The sequence below is a fragment of the Oryx dammah genome, unplaced genomic scaffold (genome assembly GCF_014754425.2).
Source record: "Oryx dammah isolate SB20612 unplaced genomic scaffold, SCBI_Odam_1.1 HiC_scaffold_7, whole genome shotgun sequence".
Classification (NCBI taxonomy): Eukaryota; Metazoa; Chordata; class Mammalia; order Artiodactyla; family Bovidae; genus Oryx; species Oryx dammah.
The window spans coordinates 25,933,267-25,957,227 of NW_024070191.1; the positions used below are offsets into that span (position 1 = coordinate 25,933,267).

Below are 23,961 nucleotides of genomic sequence, written 5' to 3' on the forward strand. Positions count from 1 at the left end.
AAATGAATCAGCCATACATATATACATATCCCCTCTTTTTTGGATTTCCCTCCCATTTAGGTCATCACAGAGCACTGAGTAGAGTTTCCTGTGCTGTACAGTAGGCTCTCCTTAGTCATCTGTTTTATACATAGTAACCATGAAATTAAAAGACGTGTGCTCTGTGGAAGAAAAGCTATGACGAACCTAGAAAGTGTATTAAAATGCAGAGATATCACTTTGCCAACAAAGGTTCATGTAGTCAAAGCTATGGTTTTTCCAGAATAGTCATGTATGGATGTGAGAGTTGGACCATAAAGAAGGCTGAGCACTGAAGAATTGTTGCTTTTGAACTGTGGTGCTAGAGAAGACTCTTGAGAGTCTCTTGGATAGTGAGGAGATGAACCCAGTCAGTCCTAAAGGAAATCAATCCTGAATATTTATTGGAAGGACTGATGCTGAAGCTGAAGCTGTAGTACATTGGCAACCTGATGCAAACAGCCGACTTGCTGGAAAAGGCCCTGATGCTGGGAAAGATTGAGGGTAGGAAGAGAAGGGGACCACAGAGGGCAAGATGGTTGGATGGCATCACTGACTCAATGGACATGAGTTTGAACAAACTCCGGAAGATAGGGAAGCCTGGCATGCTGTAGTCCATGGGGTCACAAACAGTCAGACACGACTTAGCAACTGAGCAACAAATCAATACTGTATATGTATCAGGTCGAATCTTCCAATTCATCCCATCCCCCTCCTAAGATCTTTAGACTACAATCTATTTTCTCAATTTTATAATAAATTACTTTATAGAATTTTTATTGTATAAACTAAAATATTTTAAGTCAGTTGGGCATTAAAAATGCTTAGGTAGAAATTTAATGAAACTGTTAATTCTAAATATTATTAGCAATTATCATTAGATTGTAATACTAGTTATTTTTATCATCATGAAGCAAAAATAATGTCCAATTTTTATGTGAAAAAAATGAGTTCTTTGAAAACATGAGAGGACAGTAAGCTCAGACTGAACAAGCACAAATGGTGTTGATGATGTATTTGATTATAAGCCACTTCAGAATAAAAATAACTACAATGCCGTTTCTATATCGAAACTGGCCTTATTTCTTATGTTTATATTTAAAATGTGGTAAAAATTTAGAAAATTGGCTCCACAATTAGCTCACCACTGCTGTTAGTTAGATGATTTTTATAGTTACCTATTTGTACATAGTGAAATTAGGGCTTATCTATCTATACATACATATGTATATATAGCACTCTTTTCTTTTTCCAAAAAGTCTTATTTTATGTCCTAATAGACTTTTTCCCCCCAGCTTGTACTTTTATTTGTAGATTAGTATCTTGTTTTTTTTCTTTGCATCTTTTTTTTAGAAATGGGAGCTTATTTTATTTATAACCAGAAGAAAATTCATCTGTGTGGGGAAATAAAAAGATAATTTTCCTTTATGTTTTGTTTAAAATAGAAACCTTGTTGAGAACTAATCCAAGTTCTGTAGCATTTTTTAGTCATGAGGAATCTGTATGACTTGATTGTTCCTATTTACAGTAGCTAGCTGGAGGATTGTATATACACTGACTGACAGCTAATAATGAGATGATGGGAAATGGATGTCTATATCATACAGTTTTCTCTTACTTGATGATATTTTGTTAGATTCCATTTATTAGGTATTTGATTTTGGTACTTGCTCATAATATTGGCTGTTAAAATGAGAAAATTTTTATTTTAAAGGTGTGCCACTTTCTCCATTCTCACAATGGGTGTGGTGAATAAATGAAGACAGATCTTTGTTTAACTTAAAGGGTTGCATTCAGCTTCTTGGATGCTTTGGGAATCATTGTTTTTAATTTTTGTAAAGGTGAGGCATTGGATTTTATTCTGGTGATTTTAGCCTACTGTTTTCACCTTTCTGTTTTCCTACAGGCTGGTTTCATCATTTATCAAAAATTAGCAAATTTGAGTGATCCTGTACAAATATTTGTCAAGAGTAAAGGTATGTTATGGTCTGAAAATAAAAGGTAAAATTTGAATTTGCTCATTTGTGAGGTTAAGCTCCAAAAGCACAAATTTTCACACGTGTATTACAGTGTGTTGGTTGTCTGAGGATCAGGATGAGGTCTGCTGTTACTATGTCAAAGCAGGACTTACTACTTATCCTTTGTGGCGTTGCTGTTCACTAGGGTTCTAGAGTTGGAGCTTGGAGACCATCAGTGATACAAACAGCCGCCTCGCAGCCTGGAGATTATACATCTTTGCTATAAATATCTGGGCTCTGTGGGTGGCACAGTTGGTAAAGATCTGCCTGCCCATGCAGGAGATGGGGGATCCAATCCCTTGGTTGAGAAGATGCCCTCGAGAGAAGGCAATGGCAGAAGGAAATGGCAACACACTCTAGTATTCTTGTCTGGAAAATTCCATGGACAGAGGAGTCTGGTAGGCTACAGTCTGTGGGGTCACAAAGAATCAGACGTGACTGAGTGACTGAGCACAGAGTGCCCTGGTTTAAATTTCTAAGTTTTCCCCAGGATGTGATAATTCTGCTGTTTTTCTGCTAAAAGAATGGCCACTTGCAGCTTTCAAGTTCAGCTCTCAGATCTCTTGCTAGGTCAGTGATGGCAGATCTGTGTATAGTGTCACGTAAGCCAGTGGTGGGATCCCAGCCATGTGACCTGTACTTGTTTCCTGTGTTTGGGAAGTGAGTGATGGCATAATACCTGTTTCATAGAGTAGCTGTTGAACTCATGATATACTGAGCACCCATACTGGTCTCTGTATAGTTGTTATTCTTGTAGCTTCCTTTTAGAGATTTTAAATAATTGTGTTTGTTAAGGTGTTAGTTAAGGTGATTTTGCCAAATTTTTAAAAATATGGCATGACCTCCTTATAAAAAATTATATAATATCCTTTATAGCTGTTATTGAGAAGGAATCCATAGCCTCTGTGGGTGACCCTCCTTTACACGTTAAGGAACATTTCTTCTACTTTCTCTCCTTGGAAGGCCACATCTGTTGAGTGCCTGCTGGCTCTCTGTTGGCAATCATATGGTGGCTGGAAATTACCTTGATAACTGAGGCAGATGATATGTTTTTGAAGCTGGTGTAGAGAACAATATATAAGAGCTTATTTAACTCAGAATTCAACAGAGGGATTCGTGATTTTCTGATTTTGTGGTTTACAAGATTGCTTGTAGGTTATACTTGCTATTTTGTCTCTGATGAAAATGCTTCTGAGGACTGTAAGATATTTCTTAAGTAAAGTAGCGTATGTTTTATAAGTTTTTATGGAAGTCCTGATACCTGTCATTGCAATATTGCATTCTTTGACCCTCACTTTTATTCTCTGTTGTTATTTGTTTAAGTGTGTTGTGACATCTGAAGGGAAATGACTAGGATTCCAGTGAATTGTAACTAACATTACCATTCCTTTTTTTTCTACCTCCTTTCATCCCTCCTTCTTTCTTTCCTTTTTTTCCTCCCTCTCTCCCTCCCTGCTTCTCTTCTTGTTACTAAACCAGCAGTGTCAACCTCACCTTTCTCAAATATAGATGTATATATAGATGACATTTTCAAATGATATTTTCAAAACTTTTGGTTTTTATTACATTTGTTTTTTTTTTCTTTTACTAAAAAATAAAAGAAGATTAAAACATAGTATTATTCAGCCCAGTATAAATGGAGAGCCAGCAGTGAACAAGATAGGCATGATCTGTCTCCTGAGGAGGGAAACCTACAGCTTTATGGGGGATATAGGTGAATACCAAAGAAAAGGGCACTGTAGGAAGATGAGGTGTATGATGTGGGGGGAGAAAGGTGTTATGGCCAGCATATAGAGGCCCCCAGTGAATATTTGGAGGTATTAGAGAATATTTCTGGAAAAAGTGCTGTTTATGGCAGGATCTTAAGTATGAGCAGGAGTTAGTTGGCAGAAGAGTAGAGGAAGAGTGTCAAAGGCACAGGCAATGGGCAGGTGCCCAGTTTCCGAAGGAAGAGGTGTCTATAGACAGTTGAAAGCAGTTTGGTATAGTCAGCTGTTGAACATGACAGGGTAAGGGATAGAGAAGAGGCAGGGGTTTTCATTTCCTCCTAAGAGCTGTTGAGAGTTTTAAACAAGAATGACATGCGTTACATTAAAAAAAGTAGAACTTGGGCTGTTGAGCAGAATATTGATTCTGGAGGGCAGGGGTCACAGTGTGAGACCTGTTGGGGTGATGTGCCCACAATCCAAGTGAAAGGTGATGGTGACCTGGCTTGGCTGGTTGTATTGTGAGAGGAGAGAAGTGGATAATGCAAAGTACATTTAACAGAGCAGTAGAATCCACAGGATTTAATGTGACGGTGTGAGCCATGTGCATGGATCAGTCCTGTGTTGTCAGCGTGAGCAGCAGGGATGAGAGACATTGAGGGCAAGGAGCCAGATTTGGGGTCAAGGGGTTGTACAGTTGATTCTAGACATGTTAATGGAAGGAAGCCTGCATGATAGCAAAGTGGAGGTGGTGGCCAGTAGGCTCTTAGATATACAGCCTGTTAACTCAGGGGATGATTAGAGGTAAAGAATTAGGGGGTCTAGGTAAAGAACTGGGGCTAAGAGTCTCAAGGAACTCTCAGTATTCCATGTTTGCGTGGGGAGGGGACCCTAGAGGAGTTGCCGTGGGCATGGAGGGAAATGAGGAGGTGGACATGCGACAGGTCAAGTAAAGGACATGTGTTACAGAGGAGGGCGTTACCCACTGTTTAAATTTTCTTGCAAGTTTGAGAAACTGAGGACTTAGAGTTAGTTCTTGGGTTTGGCAATGTGGCAGTCGTTAGTAACCTTTTACTACAGCCGCTTTGGTAGACTGGGTGATAAAAGACTGTATTGAGGGGACAGTGGTCATTGGGACACAAAAACAGGGTTGCAGGCTTGGGTACCATGCAGGTCCCATAACCGGAGCCAGAATGGAGTAGTGGAAGGCATGGGTGGAAATTGCATTAGCATGAATAGAGGCCTGAGATCTAAGAAAAGTGAGAAAGCACCTGTAATCTTTTTTTTTTTTTTTTTTTTTTGGTAAAGAAGCTTGGTTCAGAAAGGGACTATTTATTCATTTATTCATCTAACAGAATTGTTGGGGGTTTACTAGGCATCACTGTACCACTTGCTGAGGAAAGTGCACTGAACCAAACAGACCAAACCTTGGCTTTGTTTATCTGATTGATGGAGTGAGCCACACGGATGCCCGAAGGGAGAACATAGAAGGCGTGAGGGGAAGAGAGAGCAAAGCTGTGAGGGACGGTGAGTGTAACCGAGATGAAATGAACAAGGGTGAGAGGAGTCGGAAATGAGGCCAGAAAGGTAGCTTGGACCAGATCATTTGGGGCTTATAGGCTGTGAATCTGACTTCATATTTTATTAATTAAATACAAGGATGAGTGATGGGAAATACTTAAAGGATTTGGAGTAGCAGCATGATGTGATTAAATATTTATCTCAAAAGGATTTTTCTGGCTGCTACAGGAGGGTGAGAATTTAGGCAGGGAAATCGATTTGGAGGCTATTGTAATAATCCAAGCAAGAGCTGATTGGATTGAGCTGGTGGCAGCAGAGGGGGTGAGAAGCGATAGATATGTATATATTTGCTGATGAATTCTCTGTGGGGAGTGAGATGTAGAGGTGTTTTGGTTGGATCCACTGAGTGAATGCAAGGGTCAGTCACAGTGAAAGATAATGAGAAGAACAGGTTTGGCTAAGAAAAATCTGGATTCCAGTTTCGGTCACTTCCCAGATGGCTCAGCAGTAAAGAAACCCGCAATGCAGGAGATGCCGCTTCAACCCCTGGGTTGGGAAGATCCCCTGGAGGGGAAAATGGCAACCAGATCTCATGGACAGAGGAGCCTGACGGGCTATGGTCCATGAGGTCGCAAAGAGCTGGACATGACTGAGTGACTGAGAACACATGCATGCTAAGTTTTAGATGTTTATTGTCATCCAAGGAGATACCTTAGGTGGGAACGTAATTCTGGAGTTTGGAGGGAAGACAGGTTGGAGCTGTAACTTTGAGGGTCGTCAGTATAAAGATGGTAGTTAAGCTTGAGAAGATAAAATAGGAAGTAAGTGGAATAAAGAATAGAAGAGGCCCACATACTGACATCAAGGGCACACCAGCCTCTAGAGGTTGGGAAGACATGGAGTGTATAGCGAAGAGGCCTGTGAAGGGGCAGTGATGAAGGAGGAAGTATAGGAGGGGTGGTGTTCAGAAGCCAGCCAATGTTGTGAGCTGGAGCAAGTTATCAACTATTTTAAATGCCTCTGAGAGTTTGAGATGTTGTTGTTCAGTCACTCAAGTTGTGTCCAACTCTTTTCGACCCCATGGACTTCAGCATGCCAGGCTTCCCTGTCCTTCACTATCTCCTGGAGTTTGCTCAAACTCATGTCCATTGAGTTGGTGATGCCATCCACCCATCTCATCCTCTGTTGTCCCCTTCTCCTCCTGTCCTCAGTCTTTCTCGTCATCAGGGTCTTTTCCAGTGAGTCGGCTGTTCACATCAGGTGTGGCTAAAGTATTGGAGCTTCAGCTTTAGCATCAGTCCTTCCAGTGAATATTCCAATGAAAGAGTGAGATGAACAACTTGGATCAACAGATTTGGTTATGTGAAGGCCATTGGTAGCCTTTCCATGAACAGCTTTTGGAAAAAGCTCAGTGGCAGGCAGTCAGCTTAGGAGAAATTGGCACTAGAAAGTTGAAGACAGTGAGTGTGGACAGCTCTTTCTTTCAAGGAATTTTGCTGTAAATGGGAGTTGTGATATGAATTAGCAATTAGCAGATTGGTGGTGGGAAGATAAGATAGTTCTCTTTTTGTTTCTGTTTCCTTAGTGAAGTAAGAGATGAAGTTGTTCTCTGACTAAGGAGGGACAAGTATTGGAAGTGTTGGAAGCATGAAGAGAAAGAAAGAAGTATGATATAGTCCTCTTGAGAATGGGAGAGTGGGAAATGTAGAATAATAATGAACAGTCATTACTGAGGGTTCATGGGGTGTGTGCATGAATTGAAAGCAAAATATCACCCTCATAATTGTGTTTTATTTTCAACTGTAGTCAACTGCTTGGTCAGTGGGCTTGGTTCTGAAAGTGTGCAAGACTGGTTGTATTGCAGAAGTCATGCTGGTGTTCAGAGGATGGAATGCTTGCAGTTGGCGTTTGGAAGTGATGACTTTATTGACAATTTTAAGATCAAGGGTATGGTTATGGGCTTCCCTGGTAGCTCAGATGAGATATAAAGAATCCACCTGCAATGTAGGAGACCCCGGTTTGATTCCTGGGTCGGAAGATCCCCTGGAGGAGGGCAGGACAACCCACTCCAGTATTCTTGAGCTTCCTTGGTGGCTCAGATGGTAAAGCATTTGCCTGCAATGCAGGAGACCTGGGTTTGATCCCTGGGTTGGGAAGATCCCCTGGAAGAGGGCATGGCAACCCACTCCAGTTTTCTTGCCTGGAGAATCCCCATGGGCAGAGGAGCTCGGCCGTCTACAGTCCATGGGGTCGCAAAGAGTGGGACTGAGGAACTGAAAAGGCCACATTCTTAGGCAGAGAGTTTTTGTGAATGTTGAAATCACTAGGAGTTATCACAGAAATAGAGGGAAGAAAGAGACAGTGAACCAAGTGCTGAAATCTTCAGTGATGTGATTTTGAGATCACAAGATAACTGCAACTAGTAGGAATAGCTGATGACGTAATCCAGTGTCCAGTGCTTCAGAGGAGCTGGACTTGTTGAAGGACACAGAAGTGGTGATGAAGAGTAGAGATTGTAAGCAGGGGAGGGATTTGGGAAAGGTGGGCAAGTTTGGGTGGTGTTGGTGGAGACACTATCAGACAGAATGAAGCTGAAAGTTCTGAAGTCCCTCCATTTCCAGCCATCTTTTCCTCAACTGATCTCAGCCACCCATAACTGTGTGCTGTGCTTAGTCGCTCAGTTGTGTCTGACTCTTTGCGACCCCATGGACTGTAGACGGCCGAGCTCCTCTGCCCATGGGGATTCTCCAGGCAAGAAGACTGGAGTGGGTTGCCATGCCCTCTTCCAGGGGATCTTCCCAACCCAGGGATCGAAAGTTCTCACTTATGAATGAGAAAGGCTTGCATTTTATTTTGTGATAACTGGTAATGAGGACAGTGAGGAGTGTCTGTCGGGTAACATTATGTTTACCAAGCTGATTTAGTAAGTAGCGTCCCATTTGATGTTCTGTTGGTTTCTGATGTTGAAACAGTGCAGGTGAGATCAGAGTCTCATTTCTATCTTCACCTTCTGCCGAGGTTGAGAACCACTGGTTGTAATATGTATGAATGTAGATCAGTTAGAATTTAGTCTAAAATTTTAAAGCACAGAAATTTGGAAGGGAAATAAAGTGATTGAGGTGATTTTGGGATAGGTTAAGGAAGTCTTTTTGTTGCAGTTCATTTAAAGAAACAATGAAAATTTAAGCCCTAATAGTGTTTAAATAAATATCTCTGCTTTGTAATTTGAAAATTAGTACTGATTCTTTTATTCCAGAGGAGGAAATACTACCTAGTGATGTGAAGAAACAATTGACTTCGATCTCCAAGGAGATGATGGATTTGGCTGAGTCTCTTCCTGATACTTTTGGAAAACTGGAAAATCCACAGAGGTTAAATGTTTCTGGGTTTTTTTTTTTTTTTTTAATAAAATCAATTCTGTTTGTTGTTATTGCATTTTTCTAAATACAGTAAAGAAGTTCATTAGGGTGGACTCATAAATTTGCTTGAATACATGCACATAGACTGATGTATAAATTTAAGAAATATCTTCTAATTGTGAAGTTGTGCACAAAAGTTGGAGGCTTCTCTGCTTTGTAGGATGCTTTACGAAGCAAAGCCAAATAAAACTCTTTAAGTTCACTTGAACAAAACGTTGAAGATTCAGTGTTCTTTTTCTTTCTGTTTATGGGCATTTTTCATTTAATTATCTTTATAGTTTGGTTACTTGAAATCAATAAATAGCAACTTTTAAACCTATAACCTCATTTTTCTGTTTAGTAAGTGATTATTATATGAGAATTCTGCCTAATCAGTAGACTATTAAAACAAGAGGCATTTAGATTTTAAAGACTGTTTTTATAGCTGAAGCATTGAAAAAAAAGTGAAAGTGTTAGTTGCTCAGTCATGTCCACATGGACTGTAGCCCACCATACTCCTCTGTCCATGGAATTCTCCAGGCAAGAATACTGAAGTGGATTGCCATTCCCTTCTCTAGGGAGTCTTCCTGACCCAGGGATCGAACCCAGGTCTCCTGCATTTCAGGCAGATTCTTTACGGTCTGAGCCAAGCATTAGATAACTTTTGATATTTGAATTAACAGGTATTGGACTACTGGTTGTTGTTTAGTTACTCAGTTGTGTCCGACTCTTTTGCGACTCCATGGACTGTAGCTCCCAGTAGCTACTTCTTGGAATCCAGCTTTGCTCTGTCCTTAATGGATGAATGACTCCCTTGTAAAACCTCTAAAAACAGGAGTACTCTTGAACAGTGATTGAGTATAATATGGTAATACAATTTTGAGGCTGAAATCCTTTGTAGAAATGTGAAGCAGTTAATTGAAATAGAATTCTGACTCTGAAAAAATGCAATGTTAATGTATTCTTTTTTGGATGAGGTTTGTGATATATTTTGATAGATTTCAAAGTATGAGATAGAAATTCAGCTCTTTTTCAAAGTAATTTTCCTCCTGGCAATTTGTTTTAGTAGTTGCTATGTAACTTTGAGAATATCTGAAAGAAATAACTGTCAAATGGGGAAAGGTACTAATAAAGCTATTTCATATTCATTTTTATATTTTTCCCTCCATGAAAGAAGAAAATACCATTTATACGAAAAATCACTATTCATATTTCAGGTTTTTTTCTAGGAATTAAAATAACTATTGAGTATAAATTACTTGTGCTTAATACATTGCTTTATGATATCAAAGCTAAGTAGGTTTTCTTAAATTTTGAGAATGGGCAACATTGGATTCATTTTTTAAGAAATTGGAATATAATTGTGTTACAATGTTGTATTAATTTCTGCTCTACAACAACATGAGTCAGCTGTGTGTATACATATATCTCCTCCCTCTTGAGCCTCCCTCGCACGTCCCTGGATTCATTTTTAATAAAGGTAGATCTTATAAACTTTTAGTGGGTCAGTACAAGAACTAGTTAAGATCTTTTATTTCAGATTCTTTGTAACAAGTCTGTGCTTCACTTATTTAGATACATCTCTGAACTGGGGGAGAACAAGAGATCTGTGAATAGCTAAAATACATGCCATAAGCATGAATTCAAATCCACTTAAGTGCAGTTCCAGTGGAGTGCATGAGGCCACATTCAGGGCATATTTGCTTTGCATTTATGACACAGTTTGACAAGCTTGGATGTATGCTTAACATGAAAATCAAGAATGGATAAGGAGTGACACCATAAACAGTTAGTTTGGGGCCAAACACTTCTGACACTTAGTAAGCATGCAAGTTAGGTGTTGAGTGTAGAAGTACCTTGCTGTACTAGCGAGGAGCCCAGAAACTATAAGCATGAAGGGCATGAAGAGCGAGTTTAATCTAGTGTGTCCTTTAAGTGAAGGTCTTCTTATTAAAAAGCATTAAAACTTGTCCTTAGAGTTAACACAATTAAAGTTGAATTCACCTTTCTTAAATTTTTTTTTTTTTTTTAGGGTTTCCCTGCTACTGAAGGATATTTCAGAAAATCTGTTTTCATTGAGGATGATGATGTTTGGCTCTACTGAGAAGGAACTGAGACCCAGCAGTGATTTTCACTTGTTGCCACTGGAGGAGCCAACTGCTGGAGAAACACAAGAGAAACAAATTAGAGCACATAACATTTTTCCTGAAGTTAAAGATGAGGCATGGGATGCCACGCCTGATGATTTAATTGAACATGATGGAGAACAGGCACTTGGAAATCAAATGAAACAAGAAGATGGATTGGAAGATGCACTGGAAGGCAAGAACTTGAAAGAGAATACAGAAAGAAATTGTTTGATGTCATTAGATATTACAGAAGAGGAACTCCAACTTTTGGAACAACAGGCTCAGGAAAAGGATCTTATTGATGTTACTTGCACATCTCCTGAGGTACTGACTACAGTAAAGAGCAAGCAATTTTCATTCATGAAGGTGGTTGGCTGGTTTTTTCTATAGATGGGCAGATAGTAAATATTTTAGGCTTTGCAGACCACCTGGTTTCTGTCCAGTTTTGCCAGTTTTGTGTGAAAGCAGCTGTAGACCAGCAGCCTGTCTGTATTTTAATAAAACTTTATTTACAAAAGCAAAAAAGTGGGCTAGGTTTGGCTCGTGAGCTGTTGTTTGCTACTCCTGACTTAGTATGATCAACAGCGTTTTATAGTGGAAAGATTTTTAGTGTCAGTACACATTTGTTATCACTTGCTAAGCGTATAATATTTCTCCTGCTTTTTTACCTAGTATATACCTCTTCTTTTTGTAGATCCCTGCATACCTACTAGATTTTACTTTTCCAAACGTGATTCTTGAGGGTAGTTTTGTTTCCTTATGTGGGTTTTCTTTACTTGATATTCTGAGAGGGTTTCTAATAAACTCATATTTTTACTTGACACTCACCTATACTGTCATCTAGAGTCAGAAACCTCATTTTGTTCTTGATAGATTATTGTTAAACATTGTATATTTTTTCTCAACTTCATGTTTAGATTTCTAATCATGTTCTGATTTGATGAATTTATGAGATTATGTTTTTCTGTTCGCTAATAACTTAAGCATATTTTTTGAAATAGTGAAGTTGTTATTAGAGGAATTACGGTGTTTCTTTAAGATAAAAGAGATATAGTGGTAAACTTTTTATCTCATTTGTTTTTCATTAATTAAAAAATTATCTGTATTGCCCATATTTGGTAGAATTGTATACATTTTAAAACTAATAACTGCATTTTAAAGTTTTAAAATTAGATTTGAAAGTCATTTAAGGATTATATCCTCAGTTTTCTAAGGACAGATTCTCAGTATTTTTGTATTTGGTAACTATACCAGTATCACTTCTGTCAGTATACAAATGGATTTTAGCATTGTTTTCAAACTATTTTCATACCAACCATTTGTAAAGTAGACTCCACTTTTGGGAAATATCTTTTGCTAATTCTGTAGTACCTTCTGATTTTCTAGAAATTTCATATTACATATTCACTTTAAAGTGATAGGTTTCATATAATGATATAGAATTATGATCAGGATTTCATGATCTGACTCACATGTTTTACCCCATTTATTGTCATTTTTTATTGTGTAATAATTATTAGCATTTAAAAAATTCATGAGACCCCATTTAAAAAATAAAAGTATATGACTTATTTTAAGATCTTTTTTAAAGGTTAATTTTTGTGGTTAATTAAGTCTATACTTCCTTTTCCTATTTCCAGTTTAAATTTTAGACTTTTTTGGGGTCCTTCTGTATTTCTTTGGTGGGTTTTTTTCATACAGGTTACTATCATTGGACAGTTGCTTTGAAAGAATTGCCAGATTATTGTAGTTTCGTCATATCTCCACATTGGCAAGAGTTGAATAAATAACTTATCTGACACTATTTTTCACATACCTGTAGATGCTATTTGTAAAATATCAGTTTATTTAAAGGTATTATTAATCATTGTAACTTTTTGTGATCTTTTAAAAATCATTGTCTATAAGAGAACAAGTATAGTTCCTGGCTTTGTACAGAATTTCTCAATATTGCGAAGAGGTTCCTGTACTCAAAAAGTTTGGGAACCACAGTTTGGGCTTTTTTTAAACTATAAATGAATTTGTCATTTGTATTCTCATTTAGAGAGTGTATACTATTGCAAGCTTGTTTATCTATCTTGTTTATTAGGTAAGCAGGTTAGGTAGTTTTTTTATTTGCTTCTTTGTTTCTATATTTATTCCTCCTTCTCTTTTTCCTTCCTCCCATTCTCTTTCCCTTCCTTTCTATCTACTTGTCACATAAACATATAAATATATACTATAAATTTATTAGTGAAGATAGGAGATGGTCTAAAGATATTTAATGTAAAAGAACTTTATCTTGTAGAAAAGAGGGTATTGAGTCAATTATACTGGAAACTAATGTTTGACAAACTTTTTTTTTTTAAGCATTCATCTTCCAAGGATAATGAAGAGGATCTATCTTACATAATTGAGAGTGATGAAGATTTAGAAATGGAGATGCTTAAGGTATATTTACCATTACAGAAAATTACTTCTAGTTCTTTACAATGGACATTAATTAAGTAAAATATTGCCTGATCCTAAACTGGTCCTACCACAATGAGATTGCTGTCACTTATGTAGCATTAGATTTTGTTTTCCTTTTCATATTTCTTTATGTATTTGTGTGGCCTATGCATAATTTATTAGCAGTAGTGATGTAGAAGTTGTTAGGCAGTTAGTGTAGGAACTCTGAGACCTCCACCTGTTTTAATAAGCATCCCACTCCATTAAACTAAGCCTATCTCCTTTGTCCTGAAGTCCTGGCTCTTAGAGGAATGTGTCCTTGGTCTGATAAATTATCAGCACTCAGACCCAGGAAGGGTAGTAATTATCTTGTGTTCCATTTGCCTGAGGGAAAAACAACTGGTGATCATTAATCTTTAGTGCATACATCTGGTCCCTTGTAAAATGGCTGGGCGTCATGAGAAATGGTTGCGGATGGTAACTTAATGTCTAAGAAAACTAAGAATCCAAGGATCAAAAGAAGCCATAAAGATGTCAAGTCAAATGTTGTGGTCTTTAAGCTGATTGGTTAGAAACAACATATGTTAAAAGTAAGAACCAATCAAAAGTGTACAAATCATTACGAGTAAGGATATAAACTGCTGTTAAGTCCCACCTTTGTGGGAACTTTACCCCCTCCCAGTGTCTGTCCTGAGAGATTTGTACTTTTCTTTCTGAAATAAATCCTGTTTGCTTGCTACAGTGAGTGTTCTGAGTGTTCACGAAGTTCATTCTTTGGCTCTGTGAATAGGAACTCGGATTCTCATTTCTGTAGTATACTAATTAGGTCACTGTCTTTTAATCTTTTCCTGGAATGTGGGTAGTGGTTCAGCTCTCCAGTATTAAAACAGGTTTCTCTTTCCTCCCATCCATGTGTGTCCACTTTTATTTGGAAGTTCTGTTTTTATGCATTCCATCTTCTTTACTTTGGTTTTATTTGCTGTGGATGTTTTCTTTTATACATAATTTTCTAATGTTTTAAGTGATTCAGTTTCCCCTATTACCAAGTTGAAAATAGTATTTTATAATTTATGTATATTCTACTTCACCTGACCTCCAGTTTCTTCATCAAATTTTATGAATCAAGGATGGACAATTAGAAAGAAAAGCCTAAACGTAGCTAAATTAAGGGAAAATTAAGAAAAACATGGAAGTTCACCATTATGCATACTTTTTAGTTCTCATCTTTAGGTCGATGTGATTTTTCTTTTTATGAAATGAGATTTAAGTTCCTGATTCTTTGAATTTTGAGGCAGTGTACTGGATAGTGATAGGAATGTGGATTCTGAATGTGAATGTGGGTTTAAAGTCTTAACTTCTCTCTTAATTAGCTGTGTGACTTTGGGCATGTTTCTTAGCTTTTTGATACTCCATTAACAGTTGTATTTATTATTAAGGTGTTACTTGTGAAGGGTTTAGCTAAAGAGCCTGGCGTTTCCTAAGTGTAATAAATATTAGCTAACAGTAATAAAAGGATATAAATACTAAATCATATGCCTTTATTGATGAGCCATTTCTCTGAAGAGTCCTAGTAAAGTAGTGGATTTATAGGATACTTGTGGACTTCTGCAAATTTGTGTTATATATTGAACCTCTTAGAAGGCAACTTGGGTGCACAGATAAAAGTACTTTTTTTTTTACAAGTATATTTGTTGACTGGAATAAAAAAATATGAAAGAAAATCTCTTTTTTTCCCTTTTGAAGGCCTGAAATGAATACTTTTTAAAAAACCTTGTAAGTCAGACTTACTGAATAGAAGTTTTAATATAAAGAGAAAATGACAACTGTGGTTTAATAATTCTTACTGTTATTTCTCATTAAGAATTTTTACAGATGAAACAATTTTGAAATACCTGCAGATTCATTAAGCAGATAATCTTCATTTAGGGGAGGAAATCAGATACCAAGCTGACATGAAAGCATTTGTTTTGCATTTGTAATATTCCTTTCCTAAAATTATTTCAGTGTTTTTGTTGTTGCTTTGACAACTCCAGAGACACATTTATTGTTGACTTATAGTTTAAACTTTATGCTTCCTCAAAAATAATGTCGCTGACACATGATACAGAGAAACTCATTACAAGAATCACATTAAAGCCCACAGTTACCACTTGGGAATTGGAAGCATTGAAGTATGATAAAGAAAAAAATGTTTTAAATAATCTAAATGCAAAATTTATGAAAACTTTCCCTAGGGCCAGTTCATTGTATGCTATTAATGAACCCTGTTTGTGCTGGCAGTGTTCCATCTTTGGCCTTATGCCTGAGAAACCATTCTTGAGCACATATTTAAGCGGGAGCACACATGTTCTTTTGTGGTATTGCTTGCGCATCTGCCAGCTTTGAACAAAATTGTAGGCTCTGTTAATAATACTCTTTTTGTGTTTGCTGAAAAAGATACAGCACTCTCAATGCTTTTGCTTTGAAAAATTCTTCTAAATGTTCAGTCTTTAGAAAACCTCAAAAGTGGCATGGTAGATCCAAATCATTCAAAATGCATAGAAATGGAAAAAAATCTGGATCTTCCTTCCGAAGAAGATGATGAAGATGAGAACGAAGCTATTGAAGAGGAAAAAGAAGTTGAGGAAGGTAAGCGCTGTCGTGTGTTTGAACTGACTCGTCTCTGCTACCTATCACTGATTTTAATTTAGGTTTTAATTTTAAACATTTTGGACATCAAGCATTCTGTGGCATGTAGTTAATTAGGCCCTAAAAACTTGGCAAACCCTATAATAGTGCTTTGGTCTTCATAAAGGACAGTCATAATCCTTAGAAAAGTAATTGATAAGAGTGTTGTGTCATTTGGTGAACATGGCGACGTGAAACTTTTCATCCTGAATTTTATATTTTGTCAAAAATGATAAAAAAATCATTTAATAAGAAGCAGGGGCTTGCCCAATGGCTCAGCGGTAAAGAATGTACCTGCGATGATGGAGACAGAGGAGACATGGGTTCAATCCTTGGGTCGGGAAGATCTGCTGGAGGAGGAAATGGCAACCCACTCCATTACCCCAGTAATCTTGCCTGGAAAATCCCATGGACAGAGGAGCCTGGTGGACTACAGTCCATAGGGTTGCCAAGAGTCAGACATGACTGAGCACAGGACAGAAATAAGAAATAATAAATTAATTACTTACATTAAACATTATTATAAATGGCATTGATAAATATCTGTTCTTCAGGTGCTTATTACTTAAAATAAGTGGCAAAGTGTCAAATAGCAAAATGGACTAATTTTCATCTTGTATGTGCAAACTCTAGTAAAGAATCTGCTAAAAGAATCTTCTATCATTTAAGTATAAGTGATGATACTCATTATGGCAAGCTGTAGGCATCTCCTGAGAGTAGAATGCTCTCTGGAGCTAGATTTCTTCAATGTTGTAATATGGAAAATTTAAAATACATTTCATAGATGGAAAGTATATGAAAATGTTAAAGTTTTTTCCCTTTGTTTTCTTGTATTAAAAATGGACAAATATTCCTTTGTTTAGAGGTGGGTTTTCTTGACTCTTTGCTATTCTCTTTCTTGGCAACTCATGAATCCTTCAACTTGAGGAAAAAATGAAAATCAGTAGGGTGAAGTTAACATAACTCCATTCTGCTTTACAGTTGGAATTTTGATCAGAGATTTTTGGTGGAATGGTAATTAAAATGAAGGTTTTACCTATGGATTTTATTTGTGACAGTAATTAATTCCTGCTTACTGTTGACTGAAAATTGGTTATATTATAAAATTTGGATTGCTGTTTTGTTGGCTCTAAATGTTAGTTTTTAGAAGTATAACAAATTCTAAAATAATTGTATTTATATGAAGCTGGCAAAAGTGTGAATCGTAGCAAAGTTCTTATCCTTAGTATTAAGAAATTAATCAAACAGTTTATCTGGAGTTGTGCCTGGGTACCCAAAGGAAAAATAAGTGTCTGTTCAGTTCAGTACAGTCACTCAGTCATGTCTGACTCTTTGGACCCCATGAATCGCAGCACGCCAGTCCTCCCTGTCCATCACCAACTCCCGGAATTTACCCAAACTCATGTGCATCGAGTTGGTGATGCCATCTAGCCATCTCATCCCCTGTTGTCCCCTTCTCCTCCTGCCCCTAATCCCTTCCAGCATCAATCTTTTCCAATGAGTCAGCTCTTTGGATCAGGTGGCCAAGGTATTGGAGTTTCAGCTTTAGCATCAGTCCTTCCAATGAACACCCAGGACTGATCTCCTTTAGGATGGACTGGTTGGATCTCCTTGCAGTCCAAGGGACTCTCAAGAGTCTTCTCCAACACCACAGTTCAAAAGCATTAGTTCTTCGGTGCTTAGCTTTCTTCATAGTCCAACTCTCACATCCATACATGACCATTGGAAAAACCATAGCCTTGACTAGATGGACCTTTGTTGGCAAAATAATGTCTCTACTTTTTAATATGCTGTCTAGGTTGGTCATAACTTTTCTTCCAAGGAGTAAGCGTCTTTTAATTTCAAGGCTGCAGTCACCATCTGCAGTGATTTTGGAGCGCAGAAAAATTAAGTCAGCCACTGTTTCCACTGTTTCCCCATCTATTTCCCATGAAGTGATGGGACCAGATGCCATGATCTTCGTTTTCTGAATGTTGAGCTTTAAGCCAACTTTTTCACTCTCCTCTTTCACTTCCATCAAGAGGCTCTTTAGTTCTTCTTCACTTTCTGCCATTGAGCAAACTCTGGGATATGGTGAAGGATAGGAAAGCCTGGAATGCTGCAGTCCTTGAGGTTGCAAAGAGTCAGACATGACTGAGTGACTGAACAACAACACAGTAACTAGATTCTTTAAAAGAAGTCAATAAAATAAAACTTTGTCTCACTTTGTGTACCTTTATTTTAACATAAATGCCCATTTTATTTTAAGACTATCTGTTACCAAGACCTACTGAAAAGCAAATTAACTGCCTCAAGACCTACTTTGGCCATTCTAGTTTTAAGCCGTGAGTATAGTCTCAGTTAATTGAATTACTTATTTACTGTTTGTTGTTTTTTTTTTACAAACTTAAAAAGACAAATCATCCATCCATTGAACAGTAAAAGTACAACTTCATTATAGTTTATATGTGCTACACTGTAATTTTTCTAAGTGCAGAATTATTTTGAAGTAATATTTGTATAAAATTCATATCTGTATATTGTTTTTATAAGTGAGGAAAATGGTTTTCCTTAAGATAGAGTTCTGAGTTTAAATACATTAATAAATTCATCTTAAGTTAATCCTTAGTTTTATTTTATTACAAAAGTATCTCTGTGCCTGTTTTGTGCATCTTACTGTCTAATGCATATTGATGTAATAGAAATTCATAAGACAGTAGTTTGAGAAACAGTGATAATCATATCTGTTTTTACATGCTGCTGCTGCTGTTTTTACATAGTCAAATGTATTTACATCCAAGGGAGCACAGTTATAAGTTTTAAAATGAGAGGAATACAAATGAGATGAAGAACAAGTGAATTTGAATAAAACTGTTGGTAATAGGAATGTAAAAATCTATACTGTTTTTTTTTCTATTCTGATCTTAAAACTTTTTTTTTAGATTAAACTGTGTCCTACGCATAGTACACATCAATGTACATATCTATGAATTTTCACAAACCAGACACCCTGTGTATCCAGCTTTCCAATAAGAAAGATCAGATCATTATCAGCATACCAGAAGATCACCTTTCTAGTTGTTTTTCCTCAAAATTTTATTAAAAGAAATTTAAAAGATACTGTAGTTTTTTTTTTTTTTTTTACAATGAATACCTGTATATTCACTGTTAATTCACTATTAGGATTTTAGTATACTTGCTTTATCACATATTGATTATCTGTCTATCCACTTTTTAATCTATTCAATTTTATTAATAAAATGCATCTCAAAGTAAATTGTAGGCATCTTTACACTCCGCTCTAACTTCTTCAGCATGTAAATCATTAATATAGTTAAATATTATTTTACTTTTTAGCTAAAATTTGCATGTAAGGAAATGTGTACACGCACACCCACATGTAACCTAAACCCTTTTTAAAATATGTTACGTTACAATCACTCCAAAAGGTTCCCTCATTTCCCTTCATACTCAGTCCTTGCACCTAGAGCATTTCTCTTATTATTTAAATGAGTGATTCTGTTGCATATCTAGATTGAAGCTTGGAATTTATTTTATATTTTAGATAATTAATAAAATTTAATGCAAATATAAATGGAAATACTAGTTGTTCAGTCACCTTGAATGGGAAGTTGGTCAAGCAGGAGTTCTGTTTTAAAGCTCCAGAATTCACATAGTTTTACTGAACCTTGGAAATGTAAAAGGAATTCTGGAGGAAATGAAAAAATAAAATGGCTTTATCACATATCAGTTATCTGTCTATCCATTTTTTAATCCGTTCAATTTTTATTAATAAAGTACATCTTGGCGTAAATTGTAGACATCCTTACATTCCCTTCTAATTACTTCAGCAGGTAAATCATTAACTGTAGTTAAATGTTTATTTATTTATTTTACTTTTAACTTAAAATTTACATGTTAGGAAATGGTTAGACTTAACTAGTCTCTTCCATTTCGTATTAGTGAAACAGTGCAGCCTTTTGCTTTTCATCCTCCAGGGTTCAGTGGAAAGTGATTCATTCTGTACTGGAAGAAAGAAAAGATAATGTTGTTGTCATGGCAACTGGTAAGTTGTACTTAAGCAAATAACTTATCCTTTAAAAAATAAAGCTTCAAGATTTTGAAATACTTAATCTTTCCTTAAGGTATGTATGTATACAGATGGTGTAAATTGTAGAAGAGAATGAGCTGAGGTAGATGCTTGAATTTTGCATGAATTAACTCTTAGGAAGGTAGCACATTAGTAGTGACTGTTCATCTCATGCAAGTACATTGTAAGAAGAAATCAGAGTACCAACGATCTAATTTTATTTCTCTGAGTGTATTATTTTTATTTTAAGGGTATGGAAAGAGTCTGTGCTTCCAGTATCCACCTGTTTATGTAGGTGGGATTGGCCTTGTCATCTCTCCCCTTATTTCTTTGATGGAAGACCAGGTGCTTCAGCTTGAGTGAGTAAGGCTTTCAGAGCCACATTGCCACCCTCTTTTTTTTTTTTTAACTTCTGTGAAGGAAATACTTGATTTATCATGTATGTTAACATCTAGTTCCTATTAACACATTTCTATAAATGTTGCTTTGTCTTTACTAGTAATATATGACACTTTAGTGGAACAGCTTATCTTCTTTCTTGAGTTCTCTGTAATTTAGGGCTACCAGATGACCCCCCGCCCCTAAATTTATTTAAAAAGCAAATTTTATGCCGGTTAACACTACATATCACAAAATTCTTCTCTCTGTTGGTTACCCTTCTTCTTTAGCTTGGTATGAAGTATATACATAGAGGTGTAGTTTTCATTTATGAAAAACATTTAAATTCCTTCAACCTGTGCTTGCAGTCTTTTTGGAAAATCCACCTTAACAACCAGTCTTCTAATATAGCCATTGAAGGAATTTATTTACCACGTTAGTGAGTTACAAAAAGAGATTGCAAAGAAGAGAAATGTCCATCATGACTTTTTGTTTCTTCTCATTTAAAAATGAAGTTGATGTTTGTAGTGTGCACATGCTTCCAGGATATTTGTTTTTCTTCTTACAGAATATCCAGTATTCCAGCTTGTTTTCTTGGATCAGCACAGTCAAAAAATGTTGTAGAGGATATTAAATTGTAAGTTATTTATATGATTCCTGATCATGTTGTCAAGTGTCTGTGGTGTTTTTCTCAGTGGAAAAACCTGACTGAACTTATTAGCCTACCCAATATATTGAGATTCATCCATGTCGTTACATGTACCAATAGTTCATTCTTTTTTATTAGATTACATTATTGGATATGCCATAATTTGTTTATCTGTTCACCTGTTGATAGACATTTGGATTGTTTCCAGTTTGGGGATTTTACACATAAAGATGCTGTGAGCATTTGCATGTGTTGTTGTGTTTAGTCCTGTGACCCCGTGGACTACAGCCTACAATGTTCCTCTGTCCATGGGATTCTCCAGGCAAGAATACTGGAGTGGGTTGCTATGCCCTACTCCAGGAGATCTTCCTGACACAGGGATCAAACCAGGGTCTCCTGCATTGCAGGAGGATTCTTTACCCACTGAGCTCCAAGGGAAGGCCTGTGCTGAATTACATAGTTATTCTCTGTTAAGTTTTTGAGAAACTGCCAGAATTTTTGAGTGGTTGTACCATTTTACATTCCTACTAGCAGTGTCTTAGAATTCTAATTTCTCCTCATCTCAGCCATCACTTGGTATGGCCAAATTTTTAATTTTAGCCATTTTAATACAATGTCAGTGTTTGTTTAAACATTTTTAAAATTTATTTTCATCTGTGCTGGGTCTCTGCTGCTCTGTGGGCTTTTCTCTAGTTGCAGAAGAGGGGCTACTCTCTAGTGGCGATGTGCTGGCTTCTCATTGCAGTAGCTTCTCTTGTTGCTGAGCACAGGCTTTATGGTGCGGGGGCTTCAGTAGTTGTGGCTGGTGGGCTCAGACATTGCTGCTCCCAATGACTCTAGAGCACAGGCTCTAGAGCACAGGCTCAGTGGTTTCAGCACATGGCTTAGTTGCTCCATGGCATGTGGAATTCCCCTGTACCAGGTATTGAACCTGTGTTTCCTGCATTGACAGGCAAATTCTTTACCGCTGAGCCACCAGGGAAGCCCCTCAGTGTGTTTTTCATTTGCATTTCCTGTGACTACGTTAAGGCTGTTTATTGTCATCCTGCTTATTTAACTTATATGCAGAGTACATCATGTGAAATGCCAGGCTGGGTGAAGCACAAGGTGGAATCAAGATTGCCAGGAGAAATATCAATCACCTCAGATATGCAGATGACACCACCCTTATGGCAGAAAATTAAGAACTAAAGAGCCTCTTGATGAAAGTGAAAGAGGAGAGTGAAAAAGTTGGCTTAAAGCTCAACATTCAGAAAACGAAGATCATGGGATCTGGTCGCATCACTTCATGGCAAATAGATGGCAAATAGATGGGGAAACAGTGGAAACAGTGAAAGACTTTATTTTGGGGGGCTCCAAAATCACTGCAGTTTGTGATTGTAGCCATGAAATTAAAAGACACTTGCTTCTTGGAAGAAAAGCTATGACCAACCTAGACAGCATATTAAAAAGCAGAGATGTTACTTTGCCATCAAAGGTCTGTCTAGTCAAAGCTATCATTTTTCCAGTAGTTATGTATGGTTGTGAGAGTTGGACCATAAAGAAAGCTGAGTGCTAGAGAATTGATGCTTTTGAACTGTGGTGTTGGAGAAGACTCTTGAGAGTCCCTTGGATTGCAAGGAGATCCGATCAGTCAATCCTAAAGGAAATCAGTCCTGGATTGGAAGGACTGATGGTGAAACTCCAACACTTTGGCCACCTGATGTGAAGAACTGACTCATTGGGAAAGACCCTGATCCTGATGTTGGGAAAGATTGAAGGCAGAGGAGAAGGGGACGACAGAGGATGAGATGGTTGGATCGTATCACCTACTCAATGGACATGAGTTTGAGCAAGCTCCGGAAGTTGGTGATGGACCGGCGTGCTGCAGTCTGTGGGATTGCAAAGAGTCGGATGTGACTGAACTGAACTGAAAGACTAATTATGTTGAGCATCTCTTTATATACTTGTTAGCCATCTGTTTGTTTTTTAAATCTGTGTATCTTTGAAGTGTTTATATCAATCTTTTGCTTATTTTTTTTCTCTTGTGAATTTTGATAGTTTATATTATACATTCTGAATATAAATCCTTCACTTGCTATGTGGTTACCAAACATTTTCTCTTAGTTTATGACTCCATTTTTCATTCTCCTAAGAGATTTGTGTGTGTGCGTTTGTGTGTGTTAAGTTTTATTTGGGGCAAAATGAGGACTGCAGCATGGGAGGCAGCATCTCAGATAGTTCTTAGAAACTGCTCCAAAGAGTCAGTGGGAGGAAGATCAACATACAAGATTTTGGTGAAGGCGGACTATTCTCCTAACAGTTAGTTTGGAAAGTATCAGGTTTTCATTTTTATAACGTCCAGTTTGTCAGTTTGTTTTTTTATGGATTTTGCTTTTGCTGTTGTTTTTTGGTGCCTCACTCAAGGTCATAGAGATTTTCCATTATATTTTCTTCAAAAAATTTTATAGTTTTCTGTTTTACATGTAGATCTATGACCCATTTTGTGTAAACCTTGTATATTATATCAGGTATTGACTGCGGTTCTTTTTTTCTTTAATCTAGGCACATCCATTTCTTCCAGCTCCATTTGTTGGAAAGATTATCTTTTCTCCACTGTGTTGCTTTTGCACCTTTGTAAAAACTAAATTGACTAAATATACATGGGTTTATTGTTGCAGTGTTTATTTTCTATTTTGTCACTCTGTCTTGATTGGTGTCTTGATTACTATAGCTTTATAATAAGTTTTGAAATCAGGTGGTACAGGTCTTCCACTTTTGTTTTCTTGTTCTTTCAAAGTAGGTTGTTTGTTTTTTTTTTCCAGTTTTTTGGGATCTATTCTAGCTCCTTTGTATTTCAATATCACCTTTTTAACTAAAGTGCCAATTGGGATTTGATTAGGTTTACTTTGAATCTAGATATCTAAAGAGTCACCTATCTTTATAGTTCTTATCACTGTTTTACCCTGAAGAACTGATGCACATTGAAGTTAAATACT

The 23,961-nt window shown here is 37.0% G+C and overlaps 1 protein-coding gene across 3 annotated transcripts in view; it reads left to right on the top strand.

Annotated features, from left to right (window-relative positions):
* The window catches only part of WRN (WRN RecQ like helicase), a 114,391-nt gene that overhangs the window by 26,390 nt on the left and 64,040 nt on the right, over nucleotides 1-23,961 (top strand). For all 3 annotated transcript variants that reach the window (XM_040242905.1, XM_040242906.1, XM_040242907.1), the window contains 9 exons: nucleotides 1,925-1,994; nucleotides 8,520-8,634; nucleotides 10,694-11,114; nucleotides 13,140-13,220; nucleotides 15,707-15,848; nucleotides 18,136-18,211; nucleotides 19,865-19,932; nucleotides 20,207-20,315; nucleotides 20,903-20,971. In XM_040242905.1, the coding sequence (XP_040098839.1) occupies nucleotides 1,925-1,994; nucleotides 8,520-8,634; nucleotides 10,694-11,114; nucleotides 13,140-13,220; nucleotides 15,707-15,848; nucleotides 18,136-18,211; nucleotides 19,865-19,932; nucleotides 20,207-20,315; nucleotides 20,903-20,971 (1,151 nt within the window). The remainder of the gene's footprint in view (nucleotides 1-1,924; nucleotides 1,995-8,519; nucleotides 8,635-10,693; nucleotides 11,115-13,139; nucleotides 13,221-15,706; nucleotides 15,849-18,135; nucleotides 18,212-19,864; nucleotides 19,933-20,206; nucleotides 20,316-20,902; nucleotides 20,972-23,961) is intronic.